The sequence below is a fragment of the Dasypus novemcinctus genome, chromosome 13 (assembly GCF_030445035.2).
Source record: "Dasypus novemcinctus isolate mDasNov1 chromosome 13, mDasNov1.1.hap2, whole genome shotgun sequence".
Classification (NCBI taxonomy): Eukaryota; Metazoa; Chordata; class Mammalia; order Cingulata; family Dasypodidae; genus Dasypus; species Dasypus novemcinctus.
This window is the reverse complement of record NC_080685.1, coordinates 56,904,353-56,932,205: the sequence shown is the minus strand read 5'-3', so window position 1 is coordinate 56,932,205 and position 27,853 is coordinate 56,904,353. Positions and strand designations below refer to the sequence as shown.

General features: G+C 38.9%; 1 protein-coding gene across 3 annotated transcripts in view; it reads right to left on the bottom strand.

Moving 5' to 3' along the window:
- Nucleotides 1–25,440, bottom strand: part of RASAL2 (RAS protein activator like 2) — a 459,173-nt gene extending 433,733 nt beyond the window's left edge. For all 3 annotated transcript variants that reach the window (XM_058274784.2, XM_058274786.2, XM_071207582.1), the window contains exon 1: nucleotides 24,568–25,440. In XM_058274784.2, the coding sequence (XP_058130767.1) occupies nucleotides 24,568–24,769 (202 nt within the window). In that variant the 5' untranslated portion in view covers nucleotides 24,770–25,440. The remainder of the gene's footprint in view (nucleotides 1–24,567) is intronic.
- Between the last annotated feature and the right edge of the window lie 2,413 nt (nucleotides 25,441–27,853).

The following is a 27,853-nucleotide window of genomic DNA, read 5'->3' as shown; positions in this document are numbered from 1 at the left end:
ATAAAACAAACATGCATATCATCATGCAGGGCTCTCATACATCACCCCACCACCAAACCCTTGTGTTGTTGTGAAACGATCGTTACAAACCACGAAAGAGCATCATCAACACATTACTACTAACTATCCCAATATCTTAACATTTGCTATATTTTCCCCCATCCCAACTGTTAATGACACCCTGATTAGTATTATATACTTGTCATAGTTTAAGAGAGAATATTGTCATATTTGTTCTGTTAACCACAGTCCACCTTCCTCCGTAGGGTTCATTGTAAGCTACAGTCCCATGCTGTGTACAATATGTTCAAAGTGTACACTCAATGGCTTTCATTTTCATCACAGCGTTGTGCTGTCATCACCTCAGTCAATTTTAGAACGTTTTCATTACTCCAAAAGGAAAAACTCCAACCCTCCTTACATGCCCCTATTTTTGCCCCTTAGAACTGATATAATATCTTCTTTGTCACTGCTGTAAAAATATTACATTACTGTTAACTGTCATCGGTAAGTTATATTAGTTGTAATTTTCTGAGTATCACCATATTCTTAACACTGTGTAGAAGTACATTCTAATACTATTAACCATAATCTTCATTCACCACCAAAATCAGTTATATATTCCCTAGGTTATTCTCTAGTTTCCTTTCAATTGACATTTATGTCCACAGACTACCCTTTTCAGCCATAATCACATTTATAAATGAGCAGTGTTGTTAGTTATACTCACTATAATGTGTTACCATCAACTCTATTCATTTCTATACTTTTACAATAAACCTTACTAAAAATCCTATATATATTAAGCATCAACTCCCATTCTCAACCCACATTCTCACTCCTAGGAGCCTATACTCTACAGTTTACCTACATGAGTTTACTCATCATATTTAGTTCATATTAGTAAGACCACTAAATATTTGTCCTTTTGTGTCTGGCTTATTTCACTCAACATAATATCCTCAAGGTTCATCCACGTTGTCATATGCATCCGATTTCATTTCTTCTTACAGCTCAATAGTATTCCATTGTATATAATACCAAATTTTGTTTATCCACTCATTGGTTGATAAACACTTGGGTTGTTTCCATAAGATTTTTCTTTTTATTATATTGAGTCAAATGGCTAGGTGACACTGAGGACATGTTAGCTCAAGATCATATCTTCCTGAAGATGTGAAAATACCAGATTTTAAAATGCAAAAAGGAAAGAAGACCACAATTGATTTTTTTCAAAGACCTGTCTTTCTTCAGGCCCAAAACAGAAATTGGGAATGTATTGGGTTGAACAGTGTCCCCCCAAAATTCACCTCTACCTGGAACCTCAGACTGTGACCTTATTTGGAAATAGGGTCTTTGCAGATTTTGTTAGTTAATGGTCTTGAGATAAAATCAGCCTGGATTTAGGGTGGGCCCAGAATTCAATGACTGATATCATTTTAAGAAAAGGAGAGGATACAAAGATCAGGTGAAGACAGACGTAGGAAGAGATTGGAATCATGCTGGCACCATAAGAACTAAAAATTCAAAAATGGATTCTGCCCTAGATTCTTCAAGAGGGAGACTGGCCCTAAAACCTGATTTCAGACTTCTAGCCTCCAGAACTATGGAAGAATAAATTTATGTTCTTTTAAACATCCAGTTTGTGGTACTTTATTATAGCAGCTCTAGGAAACTAATACATGAACTTTTATTATCAGCCAAGATGGAATAGGAAAGATGAGAATTAACCTCCTGCATGAAACAACAAAAAATCTTTAAAAGATAATCTGCTGTGTAAAGCAAACACAATATTATCCTGAGTAGTTTATAACATAAATAGAATTAAAATAATGGCAACAACAGCAAAAAAAGCCAGAAAGGGAGAAACTGAAGTATAATGTTATAACATTTTATACTATTCAAGAAATGGTGTAATATCACTGAAGGTAGACTGTGATAAATTAAAGCAACCACTAAAGTATTACAAAAAAATTAGAAAATGAAAACATAAAAACCACAACTTATGTAAATGAAGAGAAAAAAGAATAAAAAGGGAATAAAGAACAAATGAGACAAATAGAATACAAATAGCAAAATGGTAGATTTAAACCCCAACCTTATCAGTAATCACATTAAATATAAACAGTCTAAACACCCTGGAGTGAATGAATTCTGTACCCCAGTTTGCGTATATACTTTATCTTGGGCCACATTCTGGTGGGTGTAGACCTAGTATAAATAGGACCTCTTCAAGATGTTACTTTATTTAAGGTGTGGCCCAATTGAATCAGGTTCCAGCTTTAATCGGGATTACTGGAGTCCTTTATAATCTGAGTCAGATGGAGAAAGAAAACACATGGAGAAGCTGGAAGTCAACAAATCAAAAAGAAAAAGGAGAAGAGGCTGCCTTGTGCATTGCCATGTGAAAGAAAAGCCATGGAACCCCAAAGATCGCCAACCTACAAGATAAGAACACCAGCAGAAAACAAACCTTCTAGCTTCTGAAACTGTGAGCCAATAAATTACTGTTGTTAAGCCAAAACATGAAATAGTATTTGATTCAACAGTTAGAAAACTAAAACATACCCCAAATAAAAGACTGGATAAAAGAACAAGACCAAAATATATTCTGTCTACAAGAAACCCACATTAAATATGAAAAAACAAGTAGGTTAAAAGTAAAAGGATGAGAGAAGCAGCTGTGGCTCAATCAACTGGGCTCCTGTCTACTATATGGGAGGCCCTCAGTTCGCATCCCAGGGCCTCCTTGTGAAGGCAAGTTGGCCTGTACCCGCGGAGAGCCTATGGCCCACGCCTATGGAGAGCTAGAATAGGAAGATGACACAACAAAGGGAAATAAGGAGACACAGAAGAACACGCAGCGAATGAACACAGAGAGCAGACAGCAAACAAGCCGCGGGGGCAGGGGAGGGGGTAAATACAAAATAAAAGTAAAAAGATGAGGGTCAACCAAGATGGCAGGGTGAGACATTTCAGAGTGCTATTTCCCCCGCAGAATCTTCAAAAAAACTAGGAAAAACTGGCAAAGCCAACTACCTAATCAAGAAAATGCAACTTTAAAAGAGGTAGAAGAAGTTCATGATACCCTTATTGGTCCCTCCTCCACCCCAGCCTATTACGATGTAGGGCCCTCCTGTGCTCCCACTGTGACTCAGTATCCCTGTTCTGGAGGCAGCAGTGTATCCCCCATGCACATACTAGGGTGTCTGTATGTCAGTACCAATGTAAACAGTGGCAGCTTTAAAGACTGAACCAGGAAACTCATCTCTGACACACACTCTCAGGATTTACCCTACAGGTAGAAACAGCTTGCAGACAGTAAAAAAACAATTAAGTCAAATGGCACGGGCCAAAGGATTACATGCTTTAAGACATACAACAGAGAACTCAGAAGATAGGGGTAAGTATAATTCATAGGGAATAGAGTGAGCATTCAAAATCCTGTAAGAAGGGGAATTCCTAAAGCCACTGGGGAACACAAGCACAGAATAAAACGTAGGATCAGAAAAGATGGAGAGGACCATGTACTTCACTCTTACCTGGGGCTGATCTTCTTGGTAGAAGGATTAAACTCTAAAAGAGAACACCAGCCCACAGAGCCAATTTGCAAAGTCTGTGAAAGCTGTGGGGCTTTTGTTTTTGTTTTCTTGGTTTATTTTGTGAGTTTATGTTAGTTCCTGGCACTCAAGGAAATCTCTATCATATGACCAACTGGATACAAACTTAAGGAAGAGACAGCTCGGGAACTACATCACAGTGTTAACACTTTAAAATATTAAAATGTACAGTGTGCAACAAAACAGTACAAGACAAAAAAAAAAAAAACAGGAAGTGATGTCCAATTCAAAGGAAGAAGATAAAAGTCTAGAAACTATCAACAAAGAACAAAATTCAGTCATATATGACAAAGACTTTAAGAAAACGATCTACAATATGCATAAGGTAACAAAGGAAAACACACAGAAAGAATCAACATGTATCAGAAATAAACACATCAAGAATCTCAATAAAGTAGTAGACATTTTTAAAAGGAACAAAACAGAAATACCGTAGTTGAAGACCACAATAACTGAAATGAAAAATTGCCTATAATGTTTCAACAGCAGATTTGAGCTGGCAGAATAAAGAAGCAGTGAATTCAAAGACAACACAATATAAGTGATTCAGGAAGAAGAGTAGAAAGAAAAAAAGAATGAATAAAAATGAACAGAACTTAAAAGACTTGAGGGACACCAATGAATACACCAATATATGCATTACCTGAGTTCCAGAAGGATAAGAGAGAAGTGGGCAGAAATAATATTCAAAGAACAATGGCAGAAAACTTCCCAAATTTAATGAAAGATATGAATATACACATTCAAAAAGTTCAACAAACGCCAGACAGTATGAACTACAAGAGAACTACACCCAGATGCATAGTAGTCAAACTGGCAAATGCCAAGGACAAGAAGAGTGTTCTGAAAGCTACAAAAGAAGAGCAATGTGTTGTGTGCAAGGGAGTCCCATGGAGGCAAGAAGATGGTGGGACAAAATATTTAAAGTACTGAAAGAAATGCTGACGAAGAATTTTATAGGCAGTGAGGCTGTCTTTCAAAATTGAGGGAGAGAGAAGTGGATGTCACTCAACTGATAGAGCATCTGCCTACCATATAGGAGGTCCAGGGTTCAAACCCAGGTGAGCTGGCCCAGGTGCAGTGCTGCTATGAGCAAGGAGTGCCATGCCATGCAGGGATGTCCCTGCATAGGGGAACCCCATGCACTAACAGTGTGACCTGCAAGGAGAGCCATCCCATGCACTACACATGGGAGTGGCACTGCACACACGGAGAGCTGATGCAGCAAGATGACGAAACAAAAAAGAGACACAGACTCCCAGTGCCGCTGAGAATACAAGTGGACACAGAAGAACACACAGTGAATGAACACAAGAGTGCAGACAATGGGGGGTGGGGGTGGAAGGGGAGAGAAATAAATTAAATAAAATAAATCTTTAAAAAAAAAATTGAGGGAGAGATTAAGACATGGCCAGATAAACAGAAGCTGAGGGTGTTCATCACCACTAGACCTGACTCATAAACAATGCCAAAGCAAGTTCTTCGGACTAAAAGAAGAGGACATTATACACTGGATGAAAGTGGTATAAAGCAATGAAGACCACCACTAAAGGTAACCATATTGGTAATTATAAATGCCAGTAATATCATATTGTATTTTTTGGTATGTAACCCCACATTAAAACTGTGGCATTCAAACTCACTGATATGAAATTTCAAATTTATTGATATGACATAATTAGAATAAGCAAATTCATACTCAGAATCCAGAATTCAGGTTAGCAATGGTTAGAGTTGAGTTAGAGAATGGGGAGTTAATATTTAACTGATAGAGGGAAGCAGACTTGGCCCAGTGGTTAGGGCGTCCGTCTACCGCATGGGAGATCCGCAGTTCAAACCCTGGGCCTCCTTGACCCGTGTGAAGCTGGCCCACACGCAGTGCTGATGCACGCAAGGAGTGCCATGCCAAGCAGGGGTGTCCCCGCATAGAAGAGCCCCACGCGCAAGGAGTGTGCCCCATAAGGAAAGCCGCCCAGTGCAAAAGAAAATGCAGCCTGCCCAAGAATGGCGCCACACACACGGAGAGCTGACACAACAAGACGATGCAACAAAAAGAAACACAGATTCCCATGCTGCTGACAACAACAGAAGCAGACAAAGAAGAACACACAGCAAATAGACACAGAGAACAAACAACTGGGGCAGGGGGAGGGGAGATAAATAAATAAACAAACAAATAAACAAACAAATCTTTAAAAAATATTTAACTGGTAGAGATTTTCTGTTGGGGTGATAGAAAGATTTTGGCAATGGATGGCAGGGATGGTAGCAAAACACTATGTATTAAATTAACACCAATGAATTATATATTTGAATGTTGTTAAGGGGCAGGGAGTAGCCAATGTAGCTCAGTGGTTTGAGTGCCAGTTTCCCACATACGAGGTCCCAGGTTCCATCCCCAGCCCCAGTACCTCAAAAAAAAGGGGGGAAGGGGAAGGAAAGGGTGAATTTAGGTTGTATATACATTACAAGACTAAAAAATTTTTTTATATTGGGTTCTGGAAATGAAGTCTAAATGTCCAAGATTCAAGGAATATTTCCAAAGACACCAGAACATTCTCTCTGGAATCCTGGGTTTTTTCACTTCTTCCCAGTGATAATTACGAGTAAGGTCTTTCTCATTCTTCAGCATGCCCTGGCTCCAACAATAGAGAGGATACGTGTGGAGACTCATCCCAGGGAGCCACAGACCTCAGTAGCCTTGAGGGTCCAGACAGTGTGCTGATGTCCTGGGTCAAAGCAACTTGAATCTTCCCACTGCTTCTGGCTAAGATGTGGACACAATTGATTTACTCTTTCTTGCACCACAGTGAGAAAGAGAATCACTATTTGCCCTTGAAAATACTGAGAAGTATCACATACCAGGCTGGTAGTTCTCCTTTTGGCATTTAAAAACAGGTTAGTGCTAAAAAATTGAGGTAATTTTCAAAGATGATTCTGGTATTTTTCATGTATTCTCCCTTCCCAGGAGAAAACAGCAAGAGCTTTAAAAACTCAGGAGTCAGGAAGCTAACTTGGCCCAGTGATTAGGGTATCCGCCTACCATACGGGAGGTCCGCGGTTCAAACCCCAGGCCTCCTCGACCCATGTGGAGCTGGCCCACGCTCAGTGTTAATTCACACAAGGAGTGCCATGCCACGCACGGGTGTCCCTGCATAGGGGAGCCCCACGCACAAGGAGTGCATCCCGTAAGGAGAGCCACCTATTGAGAAAGAAAGTTCAGCCTGCCCAGGAATGGCGCCGCACACACGGAGAGCTGACACAACAAGATGATGCAACGAAAAGAAACACAGATTCCCATGCCACTGACAACAACAGAGCAGACAAAGAAGAACATGCAGCAAATAGACACAGAGAACAGACAACTGGGGGGGAGAGGGTGCGTAGAGAAATAAAAAAAGATCTATTTAAAAAAAACAACAACTCAGGAGTCAAGAGAAAGATTTAAGACCAAGGAAGTGGCCTTCCCCAAGAGGCAGTACCTGAGATTTATTCCTGTGCCACCACAGGTCATTATTAAAACAAAAAGCTATGTCATACCCATGGATAAACATATTTTAATAACATTTTAAAAATTCATAGGGCTATACAACATTAACAGTGAGCTCTAATTTAAACAATGGAATGGAATACAATTAGTTAGTATAATTATAATAATATTGTTTTATCAATTGTTAACGAAAGTACTGTATTAATGTAAAAAGTTAATAATAGGGAAAACTGTATGTGAGGGGAGGTATATGGAAACTCTGTAATTCTGCATGATTCTTCTGCAAAATTATAAATCCTCCAAAAAAGGTATTTCATTCTAACACTAACCACAGGAAAGATAGAATGGCTATATCAATATCAGACAAAATAAGATTCTAGAGAAAAATACATTACCAGAGATAAATAGGGTAGTTTCATAATAATGAAGAGGTCAGCTCATTAGGAGGACATAATAATCTCAAATGTTTATGCTCCTAATACACAGATTCAAAATACATGACAAAAATCCTGATTTTAAAAAAAACCTGATAGAACGGCAAGAATAGACAAATCCACAATTATAGATTGAGATTTCTCTCAATTATTGAAAGAAAATTAGTAAGAATATAGAAATCTTATAAAACACTATCAACTAACTAGATCTAATTGACGGTAACATAACACTCCATCCCACAACGGCAAAATACACATTCTTTTTCAAGTGCACACTATATTCTGAGCCATGAACAAATGTCCATAATGTTAAAGGAATTCAAATCTGATAACAAATTAGAAAATCCTCAAGTATTTGTAACTTAACACATCCATATACTCTATAGCACATAGGTCTAAGAAGAAATCAAGAGAGAAATGAGAAATTATTTTTAACTGAATAAAAATAAAAACACAATATATTTGTGGGATGCAACTAATGCAGTACTTAGAGGGAAACTTATAGTACCAAATTACAATATTAGAAAGAAAAAAGGTCTCAAAGCAATGTCCCTAGCTTCTACCTTAAGAAACTAGTAAAAGAACAAGTGATACCCAAAGTAGGCAGAAGAAAAGAAATAATAACAAAACAGAAATTGATGAAATTAAAAATTTAAAAATTTAAAAAACAAAAAAATAGAAAAAAAAATGAATGAAAACAAAAGCTGGTTCTCAGATAATAAAACTGATAAATCTAAAACCAGACTGACTGGTGATAAGAGATAGGACACAGGAAGGAGATGTGGCTCAAGCAATTGGGCTCCCGTCTATCATATAGGAGGTCCAGGGTTTGCTTCCCAGGACCTCCAGGTGAATGCAAGTTGGCCTGTGCAGTAAGCTGGCCTGAGCGGTGAGCTGACCCACACAGAGTGCTGGCCTGCACAGAAAGCTGGCACAGCAAGATGACATAATAAAAAGAGACACAAAGGAAAGACAATAAGAGATGTAGCAGACCAGGTGGCTGAGGTGATGCAAAAAGACTGTCTATACTGATGAGGATGTGCAACTGGAACTCTCATGTATTCTACTGGTGGGAAAATGTACAACCACTTAGAAAAATAGCTTGGGAGTCCTTTAGAATGTTAAACATACACCTATCATAGGAGATTCCACTTTTAAGAGAAATGAAAGCATATGTCTATACAAAGACTTGTACACAAATGTTCACAGAAGCTTTATTTGTAATAGCCCAAAACTGGAAAAAATCCAAATGTCCAAATGTCAAGTAGTGAATGGACAAACAATTAGGGAATATTTATTCAATGGAATATTCAGCAAAACAAAGGAATTGACTATAGATACATGCAACAATACAGACAGATATTAAATTATACTTAAAGAATCCAGACCAAAAAAGAATCATATATTATATGATTCCATTTTCATAAAATTCTTGAAAATCCAAACTAATCTATAAAAACAAAAAAGCAGATTAGTAGTTGTCTAGTGATAAGAGTAGGGGGAGAGGTGGGAAGTATTATAAAGGGACACAAGGAAACTTTATAGGAAACAGGCATGTTCATTTTCTTGAATATAGAAATGGCTTCATGGTTGTTTAAATATTTCAAAACACATTAAATTAAACTTTAAATATATGTAGTTTGTTTTATGTCAATTACACTTTTTTAAAACTGTTTTTTTAAGATATATGACTTGAATAGAAAGTAAAAGACTCATTTCCCATTGCTAAATTGCCCCAAATTCAACAAAGTCATAGATTTTAAGGAACTGCAAACCTACAAGTAGAAAATGAAGTTAAATCTCACAACTGATTCAAATACTTTAACATGTATGAATCATGCTTAAAGTTTCTGTGTCCTCAAAATGTAAATCTTGAAGTATGTCTAAATAATTAAGCATATGTTACAGACCATAAGTTTAGTCAGGTTAAAGGTTAAATCACTTAGGTGAAAGTAAACTAGGCCCACCAAGAAGCCACAGTCTCCCTATGTTTAAAAAAGAATATGTGAGTTCTATAAATATCCTAAAATACCTGCTGTATGTTCAAGCTCTGGTCAATATATGGGTTGACCTTGCTCTGTGACAGGGATTCTCTTTCCTAGAATTACTAATATATTAAAATGGAGAACCACTTACAATGTAAATCCTAGAGCAAAGTTATGCCCCAGATAAACACAACTCAAGTTTCTTAAGATTGTGTGGTCTCTTAAATATCAGTATTCTCAGTGACTTGATAAAGATAAATAGTATGCCTAGAAAGCCACACTTTTATAGAAAAGGAACTATTTTCATATTTTGCATTACTGCTAAAAATCCATAATTTTAAAAAGCTAACAGACTATATTTAACCTTTTTAAATTACATATTCACATGCTCACCCACATACAGCTTTCTCATGTTGCTTACAATTCATAAAAGTTAGATAACTCCGAAGTTCTGTAATATCATAGCATTCAAAGCAAATCTAGCAGAACAAATTATTTTGTAGTTACATTATAACCTAAAGTGCAAATAACTAAAAATTTCCTCTTTGTCATAGTTAGGTTCATGTGTCAACTTGGCCAGGTAATGGTGACGGGTTGTTTGGTCAAGCAAGAACTGGCCTAATTGTTACTGTGAGGGCACTTCATGGACTTAAATCATCAGTAAGTTGATTGCATCTATGGCTGACGATATCTATAATCAAATGAGGAGACTGCCTTCAGCAATAAGAGACATCTCATCCAACCAATTGAAGGCCTTAGAAAAAGTGATGATTTCAGCAGTCAGAAGAGAGAATTTCCAGCCAGCCTACTCCTTATGGAGAACTCATCAAAAACCTTCCTAGGAGTTCCCAGCTTGCAGCCTGCCCTACAGGATTTCTCATGCATCCCAGCAGTTGTGTGAATCAACTTAATAAAGCCTCACAATATTTACAGGTTTCTCTTGTTGGTTCTGTTTCCCTAAAGAACCCTGACTAATATACTCTTAAAATTATTTAGTTTGGACTTGCAAAAGTCTGAAGACTTTCTGATCTTAACAAAACAGCAAGAAAATTAACCATAATTAGTCCATCTTCTAAAGTATCATTCTCTCTCAATAAGGATCACCAACTATGATACTGTTCTTTCTTAATTATTTTATCAAGCTTATTCAAAAATAAGCATATAACTTAATTTCTATAAAAGGGAAAACTTCTACAAAATCTTTATGAAACTAGAAAATATTAAAGGCAAAATCATTTTTCAGATGTTGAATGTCTTTTATTAGTTGGCCATCTTTTCAAGGCCCATCCATTGAAATAGGCCAACCACTACTTGGACAAAATTGTCCCATTTCAAAAGAGGAACATGCATTATAAAGGTTTTGGGTTTCCATATATAATTTCCTGCCCAAATATTTTTCTTTTTTTTCCATATAGTAACTTTATTTATAGAGAAGTTTTAGATTGCATAGAAGTTATATCAAGGGAAGTAGCTGTTGGGAAGTGAATGTGGCTCAAGTGATAGAGCTTCCACCTACCATATGGGAGGACCCAGGTTCGATCCCTGGGGCATCCTGGTGAAAAAGAAGAAGAGAAAGCATGCCCGTGCGGCAAGCCAATGCCTGCACAAGTGCCTGTGTGGTGAGCGCAAGTTCCTGCGTGGTGAGCCAGTGCCTGCACAGGTGGGTCACGCAGCACAATGATAATGCATCAAAAGAGAAACAAGGGCAGAGTCAAGGTGAAGTGCAGCAGAAATCAGGAACTGAGGTAGTGCAATTGACAGGGAACCTCTCTCCACTTCAGAGGTGTCCAGGATTAAATCCTGGAGGAGAGAAAATGAGAAGAAAAGACAACACAAACAGCAAAAACAGCAGGGTGGGAAGAGGGGAAAGGGGGAAAGTAAATAAATAAACCTTTAAAATTAAAAAAAAGGGCGGTGACTGTGGCTCAGGCAACTGAGCTCCTGCCTATCACATAGGAGGTCCATGGTTTGATTTCCATTGCCTCCTAAAGAAGACAGCGAGCTGGCATGATGGGCAGGTGCAACAAGCTGACACAACAAGATGACACAACAAGAGACGCAAGAAGAAAAACATAATGAGAGACACAATAAAGCAGGGAGCAGAGGTTCCCAGTGCCTCCTAAAGAAAATAAGCAAGACAGCAAGCTGACTTGACAAGATGACGCAACAAGAGACACAAGAGATACAACAAAGCAGGGAATAGAGGTGGCTCAGGTGATTAGGTACCTCCCTTCCACATCAGAGGTCCTGGGTTGAGTTCCTGATGCCTCCTAAAAGATACAACACACAGCAAGTACAAACAACAGGGGGTGGGAGATATTAATTAATTAATTAATTTTAAAAAGTGACATCATAAGTGATTCCCACACACTTCACCTCCTCATTTCCTGCCATTAATAACATCTTACATCACGGTGGTATATTTGTAATGCTTGATGAACAATTACTAAAGTTTTGCTACTAACGAAGGTCTATAGTGTACACTATGGTTTACACTTTTCACTGTACAGTTTTACGGAATTTGACAAAATGTATAATGGCCTGTATCCATCATTGCAATATCATGCAGAACAATTCCAATGCCCTATGTGCCACCTATTATTCCCTCCCCCTCCACACAGAACCTCTGGTAGCCACTATCTCTATATCAATATTACAAGTTCTTCCGTTACAACAATAGTAAATCTACTTTGGTCCATGGTTGTATTCCCCACTTACATCTGTTCAGTCTTCAGTCCTGAGGATTTAGGGATGATGATGCCCACTCTGCTTCAGACTGAGAGGGGGATTCAACCTTATGGGCCAGATGGAAGGAAGTGTTTTGCATGCAGCTATAGATACTCTGTTTTTTGGGATGGGGGTTGTCTATCATCATCTTTTTGTTAGTTGTCTTGCTCCTGCCAAAATTTAATTCAAAACAAAATTTCCTACAAATTTCCACAGTATTAACTGGATACAGGTCTTTTGGGAGCTTTTTTGTTTTTATGATTTGTTTCTTTCTCAAATTGTTCTATAACAGTGCTAAAAGTTAAACTACTTTCCTTTCTAAGTTTGCACCTTTCTGACTTGGGAAGGCAAGCTTATTATTAAGTATTATGTGCTGCATAAAACAGTTAAGTGAAAAAGAAAATTTGGTTACTTGGTTAATGGTGTGGGTAAAATATGATTCTTCACTGTCTAATTCCTATCTCCAGCCTTTTTTTCCCTGAAGAAAAAATTTTAAGTTACTTTAGTCATTAATGCTGGTTTCTTATTGCTATTTCTTAAATTTGGCTTTGTTTGATATTGTAATAAGGTGCCCTCAGAACATACCCAAATTAACCCCATGCTATAAAACTCAATCATTAACATAGTACCACACAAGTATACACCTCAATGGCTCATCAAATTAAAATTAAACGAAAACTATATTCAAGTCTAGTTCAAAGGAAATTTCATGAATGCCAATTCCTTCATAATACTCTGAGATACAAAGAATAGAAGGAGGACATGAACAGCTAAGATGAAAGCCACCAACCCTGTGCTCCATTGAGTATCAAAACACTATATGTCTCTGTCAAGCTATTTCAAATAGAAAGTCTAATAAGGCCACAGTCATGGATTTGACCTTTAGCAGACCAACTGCTTTGACTCTATATTCCTGTCCTCCCCTCATTCACTTGGATATATGTTATTAATCAAAAGGCATACCACTGGAAAAACAACTCAGTACATGAAGGACAATCTTACAAAGACCAGGTCTCTGAGAACATTTAATATGCGTCATATAATATTTAAGGTATTACATGAAATCTATGTAAAAAGATTTCAGTGTGTTGAAATTCGCAATACAACAGTAGGACTTAATATTGATTATGAGCCATACTTTCATGTGTTAATGACAAGAACTGCTTTCCAGGAAAGTTGCACCAATTTGGCACTAAGTTTCAGGATTTTAAAAGCATTACAGGGAAGTATATGTGGCTCAAGCTATTGGGCTCCCACCTACCACATGGGAGGTCCATGGTTTGGTTCCCAGTACCTCCTAAAGAAGGCGACAGGCAGGCACAGAAGCTGACACAAGATGATGCAACAAGAGACACAAAAAGAAAAACACAACAAAGCAGGAGCAGAAATTTCCAGTGCCTCCTAAAGAGGAAAGCAGGACAGCATGCTGGCATGATAAGCAGGCCACAGCAAGCTAATGAGACGAGATGACACAAGAGACACAAGCGGAAAAACATAATGAGAGACACAACAAAGCAAGGAACAAAAATGGCTTAAGGGATTAGGCACCTCCCTCCCATATCAGAGGTCCTGGATGCGTCCCCGTGCCTCCTAAAGAAAGAAACAAAAGAGATGAACAGACCCAGCAAGTGCAAACAATGAGGGGTGCAAAGAGACAAATAAATTTTAAAAATTTTAATTAAAAAAATAAAATAAAAGCATTTCATATTCTTTTAGGAATCCACTCTAAGGAAACACTCAGAAGTCAGGTTCAAAGAATTGTGCACAAGGATGATTAGGAGAGAATAAACAAAAATTTTGAAAAATGTTAATGTTCAAAATAGAATAATGGTTAAATATATTAAACTAAAGTCATTAACAAATTATATTTTCATATTATAAAGCCTCAGTAATGTAGCAGTGTGACACTGGCACATGAACATAGACCAATAAAAATGAATAGAAAATCTTGAAATAAACCAAAATACAAATGGTAATCTTTTACAAGATGAAGGAGTCACCTCAAGTCAATAGGGGAAAGATGCATTATTCAAAAAAAGGTCTTAGGACAACTGGAAAGTTGTCTTTCTAAGAATGAAATTGGATCCACGTCTCCTATCTTAAACCAGGATGAATTCAAATAAAGCAAAGATTTAGGTGTTAAAAAAAAAATGAAGCCAAAGAAGTCGTAGATAAAACCATGGGAGAATTATTTTATAGACTTAGAGTGGGAAAGACCACTTTACCTACAACACAAAACCAAGAAGCCATAAAAGAAAAGACTGATATATCAACTACATAAAAGTAATTTCCTCATGGCAAACAAAAGACAAACAAAGATACTGGCAACTCATCATAGATAAGTTCTTTGCTCACCTAAGCAAAGTTCCTACAAATCAATAAAAAAAAAAAAAGACCCCAACAAACCAATAAAAATGGGCAGAATAAATGTATAGTTCACAGAAAAGGATATATTTAAATGTCTCTTAGAAATGAAAAAAATTTCAACCACAATATAAGAGATATGAAAAATTAAAATTAAACTAAGGCATCATTTTTCACCTTCCAGATTGCCAGATGAAAAAATTGCTGATAAATTCCAGTGCAGGGGGAGACTGGCACTATCACACATTGCTAGAGAATATACAACTAGTGGGTACAACCACTAAGGAAGGCTATTTGACAATATCTTCCAAAATTATTAACACATCCCTTTGACTAAGTAATACTAATTCTATGAATTTTTCTTACAAATATACTCATACACGTATAACAGAGCTTATATTCAAGATTATTCACTGTAGCATCATTTGTAATGTAAAACTTGGAGACTGGTTAAATTATGAACCATTCTGAAAGGCAGCAGAATGTTATGCAGCCACAAAAGGAATGAGGAAATTCTTTCTAAATTAACAGGAAAACATATCCAAGAAAAATCAATACAGGGTAGAGGGAAGTAAGGTACAGAAGAATTCCTAAAATGAATTATCATTATATAAAAAGGAGAAAAAAGCATATAAAGGGTACTAACCTGGAATAATATCCATTCAGATAGAAAGCAATTAACAACTGGCTCCAGTCCTCTAGAACTCCTTGCCAATTCCCTATGCAGGCTTGCCCCGGTAATTTCATTAACCTTACAAAACATGACACTGCAGCTTTTGAAAATTTCTTAGACTTCACTTATGACAGAGGTTTTACATATATATATGCATATGTGTGTATCTATATCTATTTGCCTTTATGTGCATGGAATAAATATGGAAAGACACAAAAATGTTAAACATTTATTGACTGTGGAAGGGACAATGACTGCCTGCCAAATGGCAAGCAGGGGGCTAAGAGAGATTTCAAGGAATATCCTTTTATACTTTTTGAATTTTGAAACAAGGGAATGTATTACCTATTGAAAAAATTAAATTAAAAAAATACATTTTCTCTAAGAGAAAAAAGCAGGATACAAAATATACAGCATGATATCAAATATGTACAAAAAATACATTTGTACACAGAAAAGACTGGAATACAACAAAACAGGGAAGCGGACTTGGCCCAGTGGTTAGGGCGTCCGTCTACCACATGGGAGGTCCGCGGTTCAAACCCCGGGCCTCCTTGGCCCATGTGGAGCTGGCCCACGCGCGGTGCTGATGCGCGCAAGGAATGCCGTACCATGCAGGGGTGTCCCCACGTAGGGGAGCCCCACACGCAAGGAGTGCACCCCATAAGGACAGCCGCCCAGTGCGAAAGAAACTGCAGCCTTCCCAGGAATGGTGCCGCACACATGGAGAACTGATGCAGCAAGATGATGCAACAAAAGAAACACAGATTCCCATGCCGCTGACAACAACAGATGTGGACAAAGAAGAACACGCAGCAAATAGACACAGAGAACAGACAGCTGGGGGGGGAGGGAAATTTAAAAAAAAAAAAATTTAAAAAAAGAATCAAATGGAAATTTAAAAAAAAATACAACAAAACATTAAAAGTAGTTATCTTTGAGAGGAAGAATTACAGGTGATTTTAATTTTCCTTAGATTTTCCTATAATTCAAATTCTCTACATTAAGTATGTATTCATAATCATAAAAAGTATATTAATTTTTTAATAGAAATAAAAAGGTGGAAAGTTATTAGGTGGGATATTGTGTAAGGTTCTAAGCATCACACATAAAATATTCAAAAATCTTTAAAATAACACTTCAAATTGTGGCACACATCTAATGAATAAAGAACTTAGGAAAACAGATGAAAAATGCCTAATCTGTTCACTAATCTATCTCTTACGGGTCATCATGAGATTGTTCTTATCCCTGTACTTTCTGTATGTTTACTCCATTTTTGTTTTCTGTTACCTAGGTAATAGTGCTTCCAGCATTTCCCTTAAAGACTGTGTATCTAACAATCTGGTATTTCTCACTGTCGGTTTTCCTGACCTTCAGCTTTGGGAGGACATCTCCCTAGGGAGGAGCAGTAAAATCTAGAGGCTAAAACAGGAGGCTGATGAAGAATCTGAGGTTAAGGGTTCCAATCCTGAGAAACTGTAGAATATACTTCTAATTTGGGATATAAGCAAAATTTCCTGAACCAATTTTCTTAATGAGGAAATCTAAAGGAGTGTTTTGAAAAGTATTTAGAATGATCAATTTTAAAGTTTCTTTTCAACTTTTACAATACCCTTATGAATTCTGTTTCCTTGCCTAATGTTAAATATCTTCCTCTAAATTTTCATCCACCCCCAACAGTATCACCAAGTATTATCACCTGTTTTAGACTGGGGAAGGGAAGGTATACTTTTACTTTTACAATCCTACTAATAATGACACAATATGAAAAGAACTTGAGAAATGTGAAAGACAACTTACAGAGAAATAAGAATACCATTAGGATCTAAACTGGACTCTTAACAGCAAAGTTGACACAGACAACTAATTAGTGCAACTAACACTTAGTGAGGGAAGGTTACACTCAGGATCTTGACATCTGAAATGAAAACCACAGAGGGTCATTCCCTTCATTTTACCCTTTGGAGTAAATTAAAAGAACCCTGCTCTAAATATAAGAAAGATGGTAACTTCTGTATCATTGTCTAGCAAATGAAGTTTTATGCACTCAAGTATTAGATTTTATTTGTTTACAGTATATACACTAACACCTGCGCTGAGCCTCAGGAAGGTGTCTTTTCTCTTCTATTTGCATATCACATACTTCCTGATGTCTGCTTTCTCCCTGGAAAATAAGCTACATTAAATTTGTAAAGGTTTTTTCTGCCTACTGGTCTTCAGAAGTATTTGATAGCCTGTGGGAAGAAAGGTATTTTTACAAATATCAGAGAACAATTATCCTCTGCCAAGGCAGGGTGAAGCAATTTCAGTGGTGCCCTCAGCACACTTCAGACGACTCCTGGTTAACAAGACCAAACACCTCTCTAATTACTTAAAAGTTATTCCAGCAGGGAAGGACAAGGGAGCAGACAGCTGAATTTTTTCTGGATTAACTCAGTCATTAGTCGACTACTTCTTTTGTGGTTCACCTACTTAAAAGGTGATCAAAACACTGTGTGCCACTGAAGAAAGTGACTGCAAAGAACAATTACATAAACCCTCTGCTTCAACTTACCTCACCCTTCTTTCTAATGAAACAAAGCGTCAGAAACCACTTGCCTTGCAACCATTTCCTAAGTAATCGTTATAAAACCTACTTTCTTTGACATGTGAATCCCTTTTCTTTTCCTTAATAAATCACAGAAATTTCATTCAACACCATAGGACACAACTGCACATCATTTTAAAAAACATATGCACCAAATCTTATTATCTAAAAAAAGATAAAGCTGATCCTTATAAACAAACTATTCTCAAATAGGGGAATTCTAGAACATTGTAATATTTACATAAGGAAATGTGTATAAATCCTTAAATCAATATCTGCAATTACTATATCCAAAAAGCCCTGAAAACCAACTCCTCTAGCAGTAAAATCTAACCTGCACTGGCATAAGGCTATTTATAGTCTTTATACCACTTAGTGTGAATATTCATTTATTTCACTGCAGAACTACTAATGAGATTGATTAGCAGACAATGCTTCAGACCCCATGTGGCAGTTTCTCTCAAAAAGAGAACGATTATGTTTGTAAACTAATCTATTCCTTTGAGTGCGATACCCTTTGACTACATTAAATTCAGTTGAGGGGACTTTGATTAGGTTACTTGATAAGACTGCTTTATGGCTTTTGACTGGACTGAATTACCAACCAAAGAGCCAGTGAAACATGACTCAGCTTGAGTGCCAGCCCCTTGCCGGGTCTGACAAATGGAAACACAGAGAGAAACTCAAGCAGACACAAGAACAGGAAGCCACCATGTTTGATCCTGCCATGTAAGAGAGAGGATCACTTAAGCATAAAGTTCCAAGAGGCTAGGCCCACAGAGCAGTTCAAAAGGAAAGAAGGAGCCTGAAAGGGAAGGCTGAAACCTGGGCAGAGATGGGTGGCCATTTTGCTTCACCACATAGCCAGGATCAACAGGGTCAACAGAAACTGACTTTGTTGAGAAGCATCTCTGATGGTGCCCTGATTTGGACTTTTCACAGCCTTGGAACTATAAGCTTTTACCCCAAACAAATCTCCATTATAAAAGCCAACAGATTTCTGGTACTTTGCATCATCTGTCCTTTGGCAAACCAAAAGACCCTACTAGGGGTGTTATGTGTTATTATATATGTACTGTATTCATTTTCTAAAATAAAAAATTCTGAATTCTGAGATATTTTAGCCCAAATGGTCTTAGAACAGATGGTGGATGTATAAGTCCAGTCTTCAAAAGTTTTCATTTTTTTTGAAACAAAATAGCAATAATGCAACATGATAGAGAGTAGAAAAATACTAAGATGTTATAAAAGTAACTGTCCACCATCTATGAGTATCAATGAAACATACAACTTAAATGAGATATACACATTTTTTGCCAAAGGAAATAAAAAGAGGCCATCTGAAATCAATATAATTTAAAATAAACAGTACATGCCTAGGCATTTATGCACTTTCACTGTTTCAATGAAGTACTGTCTACTCTTAATGTGTATAAAATTTATATGGAAATCATGAATGTGCCAGCAAAGTCAATGCCACATCTTAAGCACTGACTCCAAGCTTAAGAATAGAAGAATTACTAAGCTATTTAAAACTCATTTGTAAAGTTGAGCAATTTCATCCATCTACACATTCATACAAAACAGGAGTCACAGGGTATTTATTATCATTGTTGTAAGAATGAATGATTTGCTAATAATAATAATTCTGTTAAGAACATTCTGTATAAGGCCAGTGAGTTAGTCACCTCCAATCGATATTGGACCAAATGAAACAACTTCCTAGACTTGTTACTGGTTGTAACATTTTAATTAAATATCAACATACCTTCTAAAACCACAATAAAATAAATCTCATCCTTTGTATTAATTCATACACCAGATAAGACTTCTATCCCATCAACACACAGGAGAAATTCTTCCCAAATCCCCACTGTCACACTTCTGGATTTATAAGGAATTTGACATAGTAAAATGAATTCCCTTTTTCTTCTACTTGCTGAAATAGTAGCAGCCTTTAAAATTTTTCCAGCAGGTCCCTATCAGTCATCAATAAACAATGAGGGGAGCAGATGTGTCTCAAGTGATAAGGTCTCTGCCTACCATATGGGAAGACCCGGGTTCAATCCCTGGGGCCTCCTGGTGAAAAAGAAGAGAAAGCGTGCCTGCATGGTGAGCAGTGCCTGTGTGGCATGCGCAGTGAGTCGAGTGCCTGCACGGCAAGCCTAGTGCCCATGTGGGTGCCTGCACAGCAAGCCAAGTGCCCACTCAAGTGCCCATGTGGCGGGCTAAGTGCCTGCACAGTGAGCCAAGTGCCTGTGCGAGTGTCCGCATAGCGAGCTGAGCGCCCACGTGGGTGCCTGCATGGCGAGCTGAGTGCCCACGTGAGTGTCTGCATGATGAGCCAGTCCCATGCGGTGAGCCGAGTGCCCACACGGTGCCAACATGGTGAACCGAGAACCCACGTGAGTGCCAGCATGGTGAGTCAGTGCCTGCGCAGCTAGTGCCCATGTGGTGAGCTGAGTGCCTGCAGAGCAAGCCAAGTGCCCACGTGGTGAGCCAGTGCCTGCGCAAGTGAGTCACACAGCAAGATGATGAGGCAACAAAAGAGAGACAAAGGGGAGAGTCAAGGTGAAGCACAGCAGAGACCAGGAACTGAGGTGATGCAATTGACAGGGAACCTCTCTCCACATCAGCGGTCTCCAGGATCAAATCCCAGGAAATTCTAGAGGAGAAAGACGAGAAGACAAAAAAAGAAAATAGATACAAGAGATCACAGTGAATGGACAGAGATAGCAAAAACAGTGAGATGGAGGAGGAGGAGGAGGAGGAGGGAAAGAAAAATAAATAAATCTTTAAAAAAATAAACAATGAGCTGCATATTAACTTAATGGTATGCAATAATGTTGACATTACTCATTTTATTAATTGAATATTTTAGATCAGTCCTTTTGATACTATGAACATTTCCTAAAGTATATAATTTCTTGTCCATCCCTTTATTTTGATAGCTATACTTCCCTTCTGGTTTTCTGAGAACACATCTGGGCATCTACTTGCAGACCTGCTATGTTAATGGGTTGAGTTCCACTGCAGGCAGTCCTAGAGAATGATATTTTAAATTTCTCCCAAATAGTGTCCTACACGTGCCATCCTTTCATGGTAAAGTAGTTAATTTTAATGTTCTCATTGTTTACCAGAAAGCACAGAGACAGTGAGACTGGCTTTGCCGCTCCCGTTTCCTTTTGCTAGGCTGCTGAGCTTTTTCAGCCAATTGACTTTGCTTTGAGGCTATAAATATCTGAAAAATGTTCTGCATTTGACGCTCTTGGATTTTGCATCCATATTTAGCTGTTTGTGGCATGTCTTTGTTTAAGCTATTCTACCACCCATATGACCAGTCATGTTTAAATCTAGATGGTCAAAGGACGGACAGATGGATCAACATTCAGACCCTGAGCAAGGTATCAATCTGCTAGACACAATGACAACCATGGGGGTGGGAAGACAGGGATACAAAGATAAACAAATCAGATTCCCTGACTGCAATAATTTTATAGTCTTGGCAGGACATAGGCACAACTTATTATAATACTGGAATAAACCAATGAAATATTTTACCACTGAAAAAACATGAAGGACAGGAGAGGATACTTTCTCTTAGCTGTGTTTCTATATGTACATTTGTTTGTGTTCTAAATATAGATTTACCTAATAGAAAGCTCTGAACATATTCCAAAGTTTTCCAAATCATGGCAATACACAAAACTCAGAAGTATTACCAACCAAAGAGTCAGACCTATCAAAAACAAACTCAAAACAGTACCTAGTTGTCAAATTTTGTGAGGCAAACAATAAAAAATATTGCTCCTAGAAGTTTCTGTTAAGACAGTCTTCGTGTGTGTTTAGGGGGAAGGTATTATTGTTTGCCTGTTTCTATGCTTGCATACTGATTTTAAACTAAAATATATTGGGAAGGATATAAGCCATAGCATCAGCCGGCATACTTGATACACCTTCTTATTCTGTACCCTATCTTTTAAAAACCACATGGCTATTTTTAGGTTAAGTCTCAAAATTGAATGACTAGACCTGAGCAAGATCCCCATTCCCACCTTCCTATCTTATGAAAACATTCCAAACAAATATACAACTACCCTCAGCATTCCTGCCTTCAAAACACAGTTCACTGACCTTTTGATAAAAGTACTCCCCAGAATCCCTGAAAATCATGATTTAAATGCATTAAGTTAAGGACATGCTTGGTGACGGACCTCAAGAGTCAGGCTGGAATTTATAGCAAAATTATAGGTAAACTAATGGGACAGGCCATAGAATCGAACAACTTAAAATCTGAAAGGGACCACAGATATCAACTAGAGTCCATGTTTTATGTAGAAACTTAGACCCAGGGAGTTAAAATTATTTGCCCAAAGTTAGACAATTTGTGCAAAACCATTATAAAAACCAGGTTCTCCACTTCCAGCTGTATACTCTAAATTAGGGTCCCAACTTCTGGATCTCTTTAAAACACATTAGACTATACTAACTGAAGTCTCTGGAGCAGAAGAATTTAGATGTTTCAAGATAATCAGGGTTTTGAACATTTAAAACAACCAAAAGAAAGAAAAAAAACTACCAGTATTCTAAAAATTGATTTTCTACATTACATATTATTTTAAATTCAAAAATTTCAAGGGGTCATACAACAGGCAACTTAAACTAGCTAAGGATATAGAAAAGTCAAGAATCATTTGGATAGCTGGGATGGTTTTTGTTGTTGCTTTTCTTTTTTTTTAATTTTGCTTTGGATAGTTTTGATATTTACATCAAACTAAAAACAAGTAGTATCCCGGATGAGCTGCCTTAGAGGAAGGAAAGGAGCAGTACTAAACAGTAAATAAAAATAACTTCTGATTACTTGATAAGGAAGACAAAAAAGTTACAACATAGTGGAAGTCTGCAGCTTGGCACCAAATACACAGTATGTATGTATGTATGTGTATATATACACATATACATAATTTTTTAAAAGTAATGGAGACAAATCTAGCCCTAGGAATAGATTACATAGTTTTATGTGTTACATGCAAAGAATGATAATTAATGCTAGGTCTAGAAAACTCAAGACACAATTTTGGACACAGAATCATCATCTACATATTCTTGATGCAGCATGGCCCTACCTCTAACCTCGTATAAAAACAGTATGCTAAAGAAGTGTGTAAGAAGAGGAAGGAGGACAGAATAGAAAAACGCTATAGCTACAGTATGCTCTAATTCATATTCATATTCAGAGTCTTATCAACCTTTGTTATAAGCAATCAGCTAAGTAGGAATAGCAGGCACTAAAGTTTTTAATCTCATTTGCTGAGAAGGAACTGGGTAACCCTGCATCATGTCCCACTTCTCTGCTTTAATTCATTTAAACAGAATAACATAAATAGAAGAATCAATTATAAACATCCAGCGAAATACAAAGGGGTATCTACATAAATCTTTAAGAAGATTTTTAGAATTGAGAGGACCATTAGAGATTATTCAGTCCTATCCCCTCACTTTACAGGAAGGGTATGAGAGGCCAAAAAAGTGACCTGATCTGCCCCAAATCATATCTATATTTGGTGGCAGAATTGAGACAAGAACCCAGATCTCCCAACACTCACTTCTGTGATATTCTGACTGATGGAAATGGAGTTCTGCAACCAACTGAACTATCCAGAAAGACAACTTCTAAGTCTTGGTCTCTCTTAAAAGGTAAATATATACCCTGTTCAGAAGGATGAGGTAAAAAAACATGATGTACTTTATCACTTCAGGCTTAGATGCACATGACTGCAGGATAACATCTTAACATTGTGTTTGATCCCAAGTGTTTTAAATTGGCCATCTTATACTCAGTCACACTACTAAAGTCTTTTGTGTTTGTGTGAGGTAAGTGATAAACATCTTGACTCTCAGTCCTGAATTGCAGGCTGTAAATCCTTGAGCTATGAGTTTTTCGAAACCAGCCACAAGGCTCATCCTAATAGAATCTCATCATTTAGTTTTAACTAAAGAGGAGGTTACTAGGAATGCAGAAAGGGAAAGTTTTCGTGTGTTCATCACTTTTAACCTGCTCAGTGGCAACCCAGTCACTTTACAATGAGAACCAGAAACAAAAGTGCAATCATGTCCCTTAGAATAAGTGGTTGCTTTTGGAAAGTGAGGTTGAGAAAGAGGTTATACATTAGTCTGCTTCCACCAATAAATATATACTTTGGGTTTGGGTTTTTTTTTTTTTTGGCGGGGTGGGGGTTGGGTTTTTTGTTGTAGTTGTTTTCTCATTTTATTCATTAGCTTATTCTCTGCTAAGCCTTTTACTAATATCTTGGTTTCCAGTGTTTCATCATTTAACAAGAGAAAGAGATGGAACTCCATTCACTTGGTTTCATGGTGTGTCGCATCATGCCTTCTGGAAGAAGGGTTGGCTGTTCCTTGAAGCAAACAACCAAAGAAGTCTGGAAAGTGCACCTCCACCTTAAACTCACTGCAGGTTCCTGAAGAAGTCCAAAGACCATACTGAGTAACATCTCTCTACCAAGGTGCTTGTCTGGAGAAACTTGTGAGAAACTCACCCCAGAACAAAAAAGAACGTAGGAAACTGACCAGAATGGGTGGGGACTGAGAATGGGACGAGGGAATGAATTTCAGCCCGACCAAAGATGAGAAACGCCGGCCTCTAAGACGGTATGTTGTCCTTACCGTAAACCCGAACCCAGCTCTGTTGCTGGCACACGGACTCCAGAAGGATCCGATCCAACATGCCCCCAGGCACGGCCCCACTGACTGGGACAATCGCGTCCAGCTCCTCCGGGGGCAGCGGCGAGTCGGACTCGAGCCCCGGGAACATCTCCGGCCAGGACAGCGCCTCCGCGGCTCCTCCGGAGGAGGGCGAGAGCTCCATGGTGCCCCGAAGGGACGAGGCGGCGGCGGCGCGGCGGGCGCGCGGCTCCGCGCCCTGCCTGCGGGAAGGGGAGGAGGAGAGCGCAGCGGCGGCGGGTAAGGACCCGAGAGGCAACCCGCGCGGCCCCGCTCACCTCCTTCCCCGCCGCCCACTGTCCGCGGCTCGGGCGCTGCAGCCCACCTGCAGCCGGAGGGCGGGACCCAGGCGGGGAGGCGAATCCAGCGTGGCCCCAGCCGGGAGTGGGTCCGAGTTCAGGTGTAAATCCCTCCCGAGAGGGGACGTGGAAGGACCCTGGAGAAGGGAGTATCGCTCTCCCGCCCCCTCGGACTCTCCTTCCTCAGCCCCCGCCGAGCGTCCCTCGCCGTCAGACCGCGATCGGGATGAGGATGGAGCGGGGCCGGGCAGGGCTGGGCTGGGGGCGTCGCCGCCAGGGGCCGCCCCCTCTGACCGGCTCCCGCCGCCGCCGCCTCGGTGGCTCCGAGCGCCCGCTCCCTCAGCCTGGAGAGCGGGTGGCCCCGGGCTCTCACTCGCCAGTCCTTAGCCCCCAGCCCTGAAATGAGCCTGCCCGCCCCCCTAACTCTCAGGCCACCGCTCCTGCCGCCGCTTCGGCTCCGGCTCCGGCTCGGGCTCCGCCGCGGATCCCACAAGCCCGGCAGCCGCGGTGGTGGCGGCGGCGGGCGGCATCCCAGGGTGATAGGCCAGAGCAATCGAGGGCCGAGAGCCCAGCCGCGTGTGCAAACGAGTAACGAAGCGGAGGAACTGCCATTGAAGGCAGGAAAAATCAGACACCGAATTATTCATCCGGCCAGTCCCGCCTACTTTCCAAATACCCTCTCCCCCCACCGCCCTGCAGCGAATAGTCCCAGGATCCCGGGCTGCTGCTTAGAGAGACCGGGCGGGGAGGCGGGGAGACAAATGAGTGCGGGAAATTATAAAAAAGAAGAAGAAAGAGAGAAAAGAAAGGAAGTATTCCTTTCCCCTTTTTCCATTCCTTTTTTTCCCCTCCCCTTTTGGACGGAGATGATTTCTTATTGGACGAAGACATTGAAGAAACTGCTTTATTTAAGGTCACCCTATGGGGAAACGCCTCCTTTCTTCCCAGGGAGAAGAGTGGGTTCTTCCTTGCCAGAGTTGGTAGCGGGACAGGGGTGGTAGGATCTTAGTACAGGGTCGGCGCCGGTTCAGCGCCAAAGTTGGACTTACCATCAATTTAGAAAAGCTTGGTTAAGAAGTGCATTGTGAATGAATGGACAGACAGCTCAGGCATAGGAAATGTTCAAAAGCTAAGTATTAACCAACCGTTTCTTTTTTTGCCTTCGATCTTTGTGCAACGTGTTGGCTTTTTTTCCCTCTAATGTCATTTGCGTTTTATTTGGGGTCTATTTTGACCTTGCCTTTACTGTTATCCCACCCAGGATGGGCCACACCAATTCAGCTTTAAAAATAATAATAATAATAATAATAATAAAATTTTAATTGAAAGTTACAAAGCAGCCCCTTACAAATAGTACGTCGTCAAAGCAGTGTGTCTTGAATATGGCTGCTTAACATGGATCAGACTTTTCTGAAAGTACACAGCTCTTCTATTGTTTCGGATTTTATTTACACCTTTTGGGAGGGGGCTTCCATTTCTCCCTACTTTGCATAAAGAGGCTGGTCTAAGAAGGGAATTTTTGTTAACCGATTTTATGGTGTCCTGGTCTATTGTGTGGGCTTGTCAAACTATGAGAATATATTTTGTAATTTCTTCCAAACTCTTACTTAGAATAATAAGTATTGTGAACCAAAAAGTGACCTTAGAGACAGTCTCATTGAGCCTCTTGTTTTACAGCTAAGGAAACTGAGGGAACAGTGAGGTTACTTGGCCAATCAACCACTACTATTGCTATGTCTACCAAGTCTCAATGGCATTGTTTACTTCAACTTTGTTCCCTCTAGAATCTCTTGTGATTATGCTTGTTATTATGTGGCTTAGCAATTTTTGGTGTGAACATTTCCAATATCTAGAACCCTTTTTTTTTTTTTACTATCTGATTCCAGAGTCAGTCTTCCAAGTCTAAATCAATGTATTCATTAGTACATGAGTGGGTGAAAAAAGGTCTTCAAGCCAGGAGATTACAGGGTTCAGCGCTGAGCAGTCCTAGAACAATTTTATTTATACTAAATTACTCTTGAAGTCATGGTAACATATGTCAGAAAGTAAGTGAATAATGGGCATCAGATATGCAAATTTAAGCATCTCTTTATTAGTCCACATATAAGGAATTTGCCCAATCAGTTACCTCAAAGCAATACTAGGTGTGGTGTGTGAAATATTCGAAGAGTTATTTTCAAACTTTGCTGACTGTAGTCATCATTCTTGAGCTGAAGAAAAAACTTCTGCCAACTCCCAGTAACCCACTTTCCTCATTCAGACCTTCCAAATAATGATCCCTATTTCACTTCCCCCTTCTGACACTAGACTAGCTGCAGGAAGTTACCTAGTTGCCTAAGTCATTAATAATAGTATGTCTGGACTTTATTCATAACTTAAAAAGAAAATACTTTCACAACCTGTACAACAATACTGTAACCAACAGAACCTGTATTTTTCATCATTATTTAACCAATGAAAATAATCGAAACATGGAATTCTATTAAGCAACCTACCTGAAAAACATAGCTAATTAGTAGGAACACTAGTCTGCTAATTCTTGAAATTCAGCAATGTATCCGGGTTCTTTAAGGGGTTTTCTTGTTCCGTGGGGTTGTTCTGACATCTGTGAAATCAAAAGTAAATATTTTATAGTTTCTGCAAATTATCATTTAAGAAAAATATTGACAAAAAACAAAACAAACCAAAAGAATGATAAACCAATTTGCCTTGCTGAGAGTTGGCTAATCCTACTTAGATTTATATCTGTGGTATCTCCCTGATATAATCCTAGATGTTAATGTGAAGATAAATCCTTGGCTGATAAAGTCTTAATTTACATTATAGCTTGCAAACAGGCTTTTGTGTGTGAACTATAATAGAGTTTAAGTCTCATTTCCCTGCCTGCCTCTCCCCTCCTCCTTCCTCCTCCCTCTAGAGCTGCAAACACT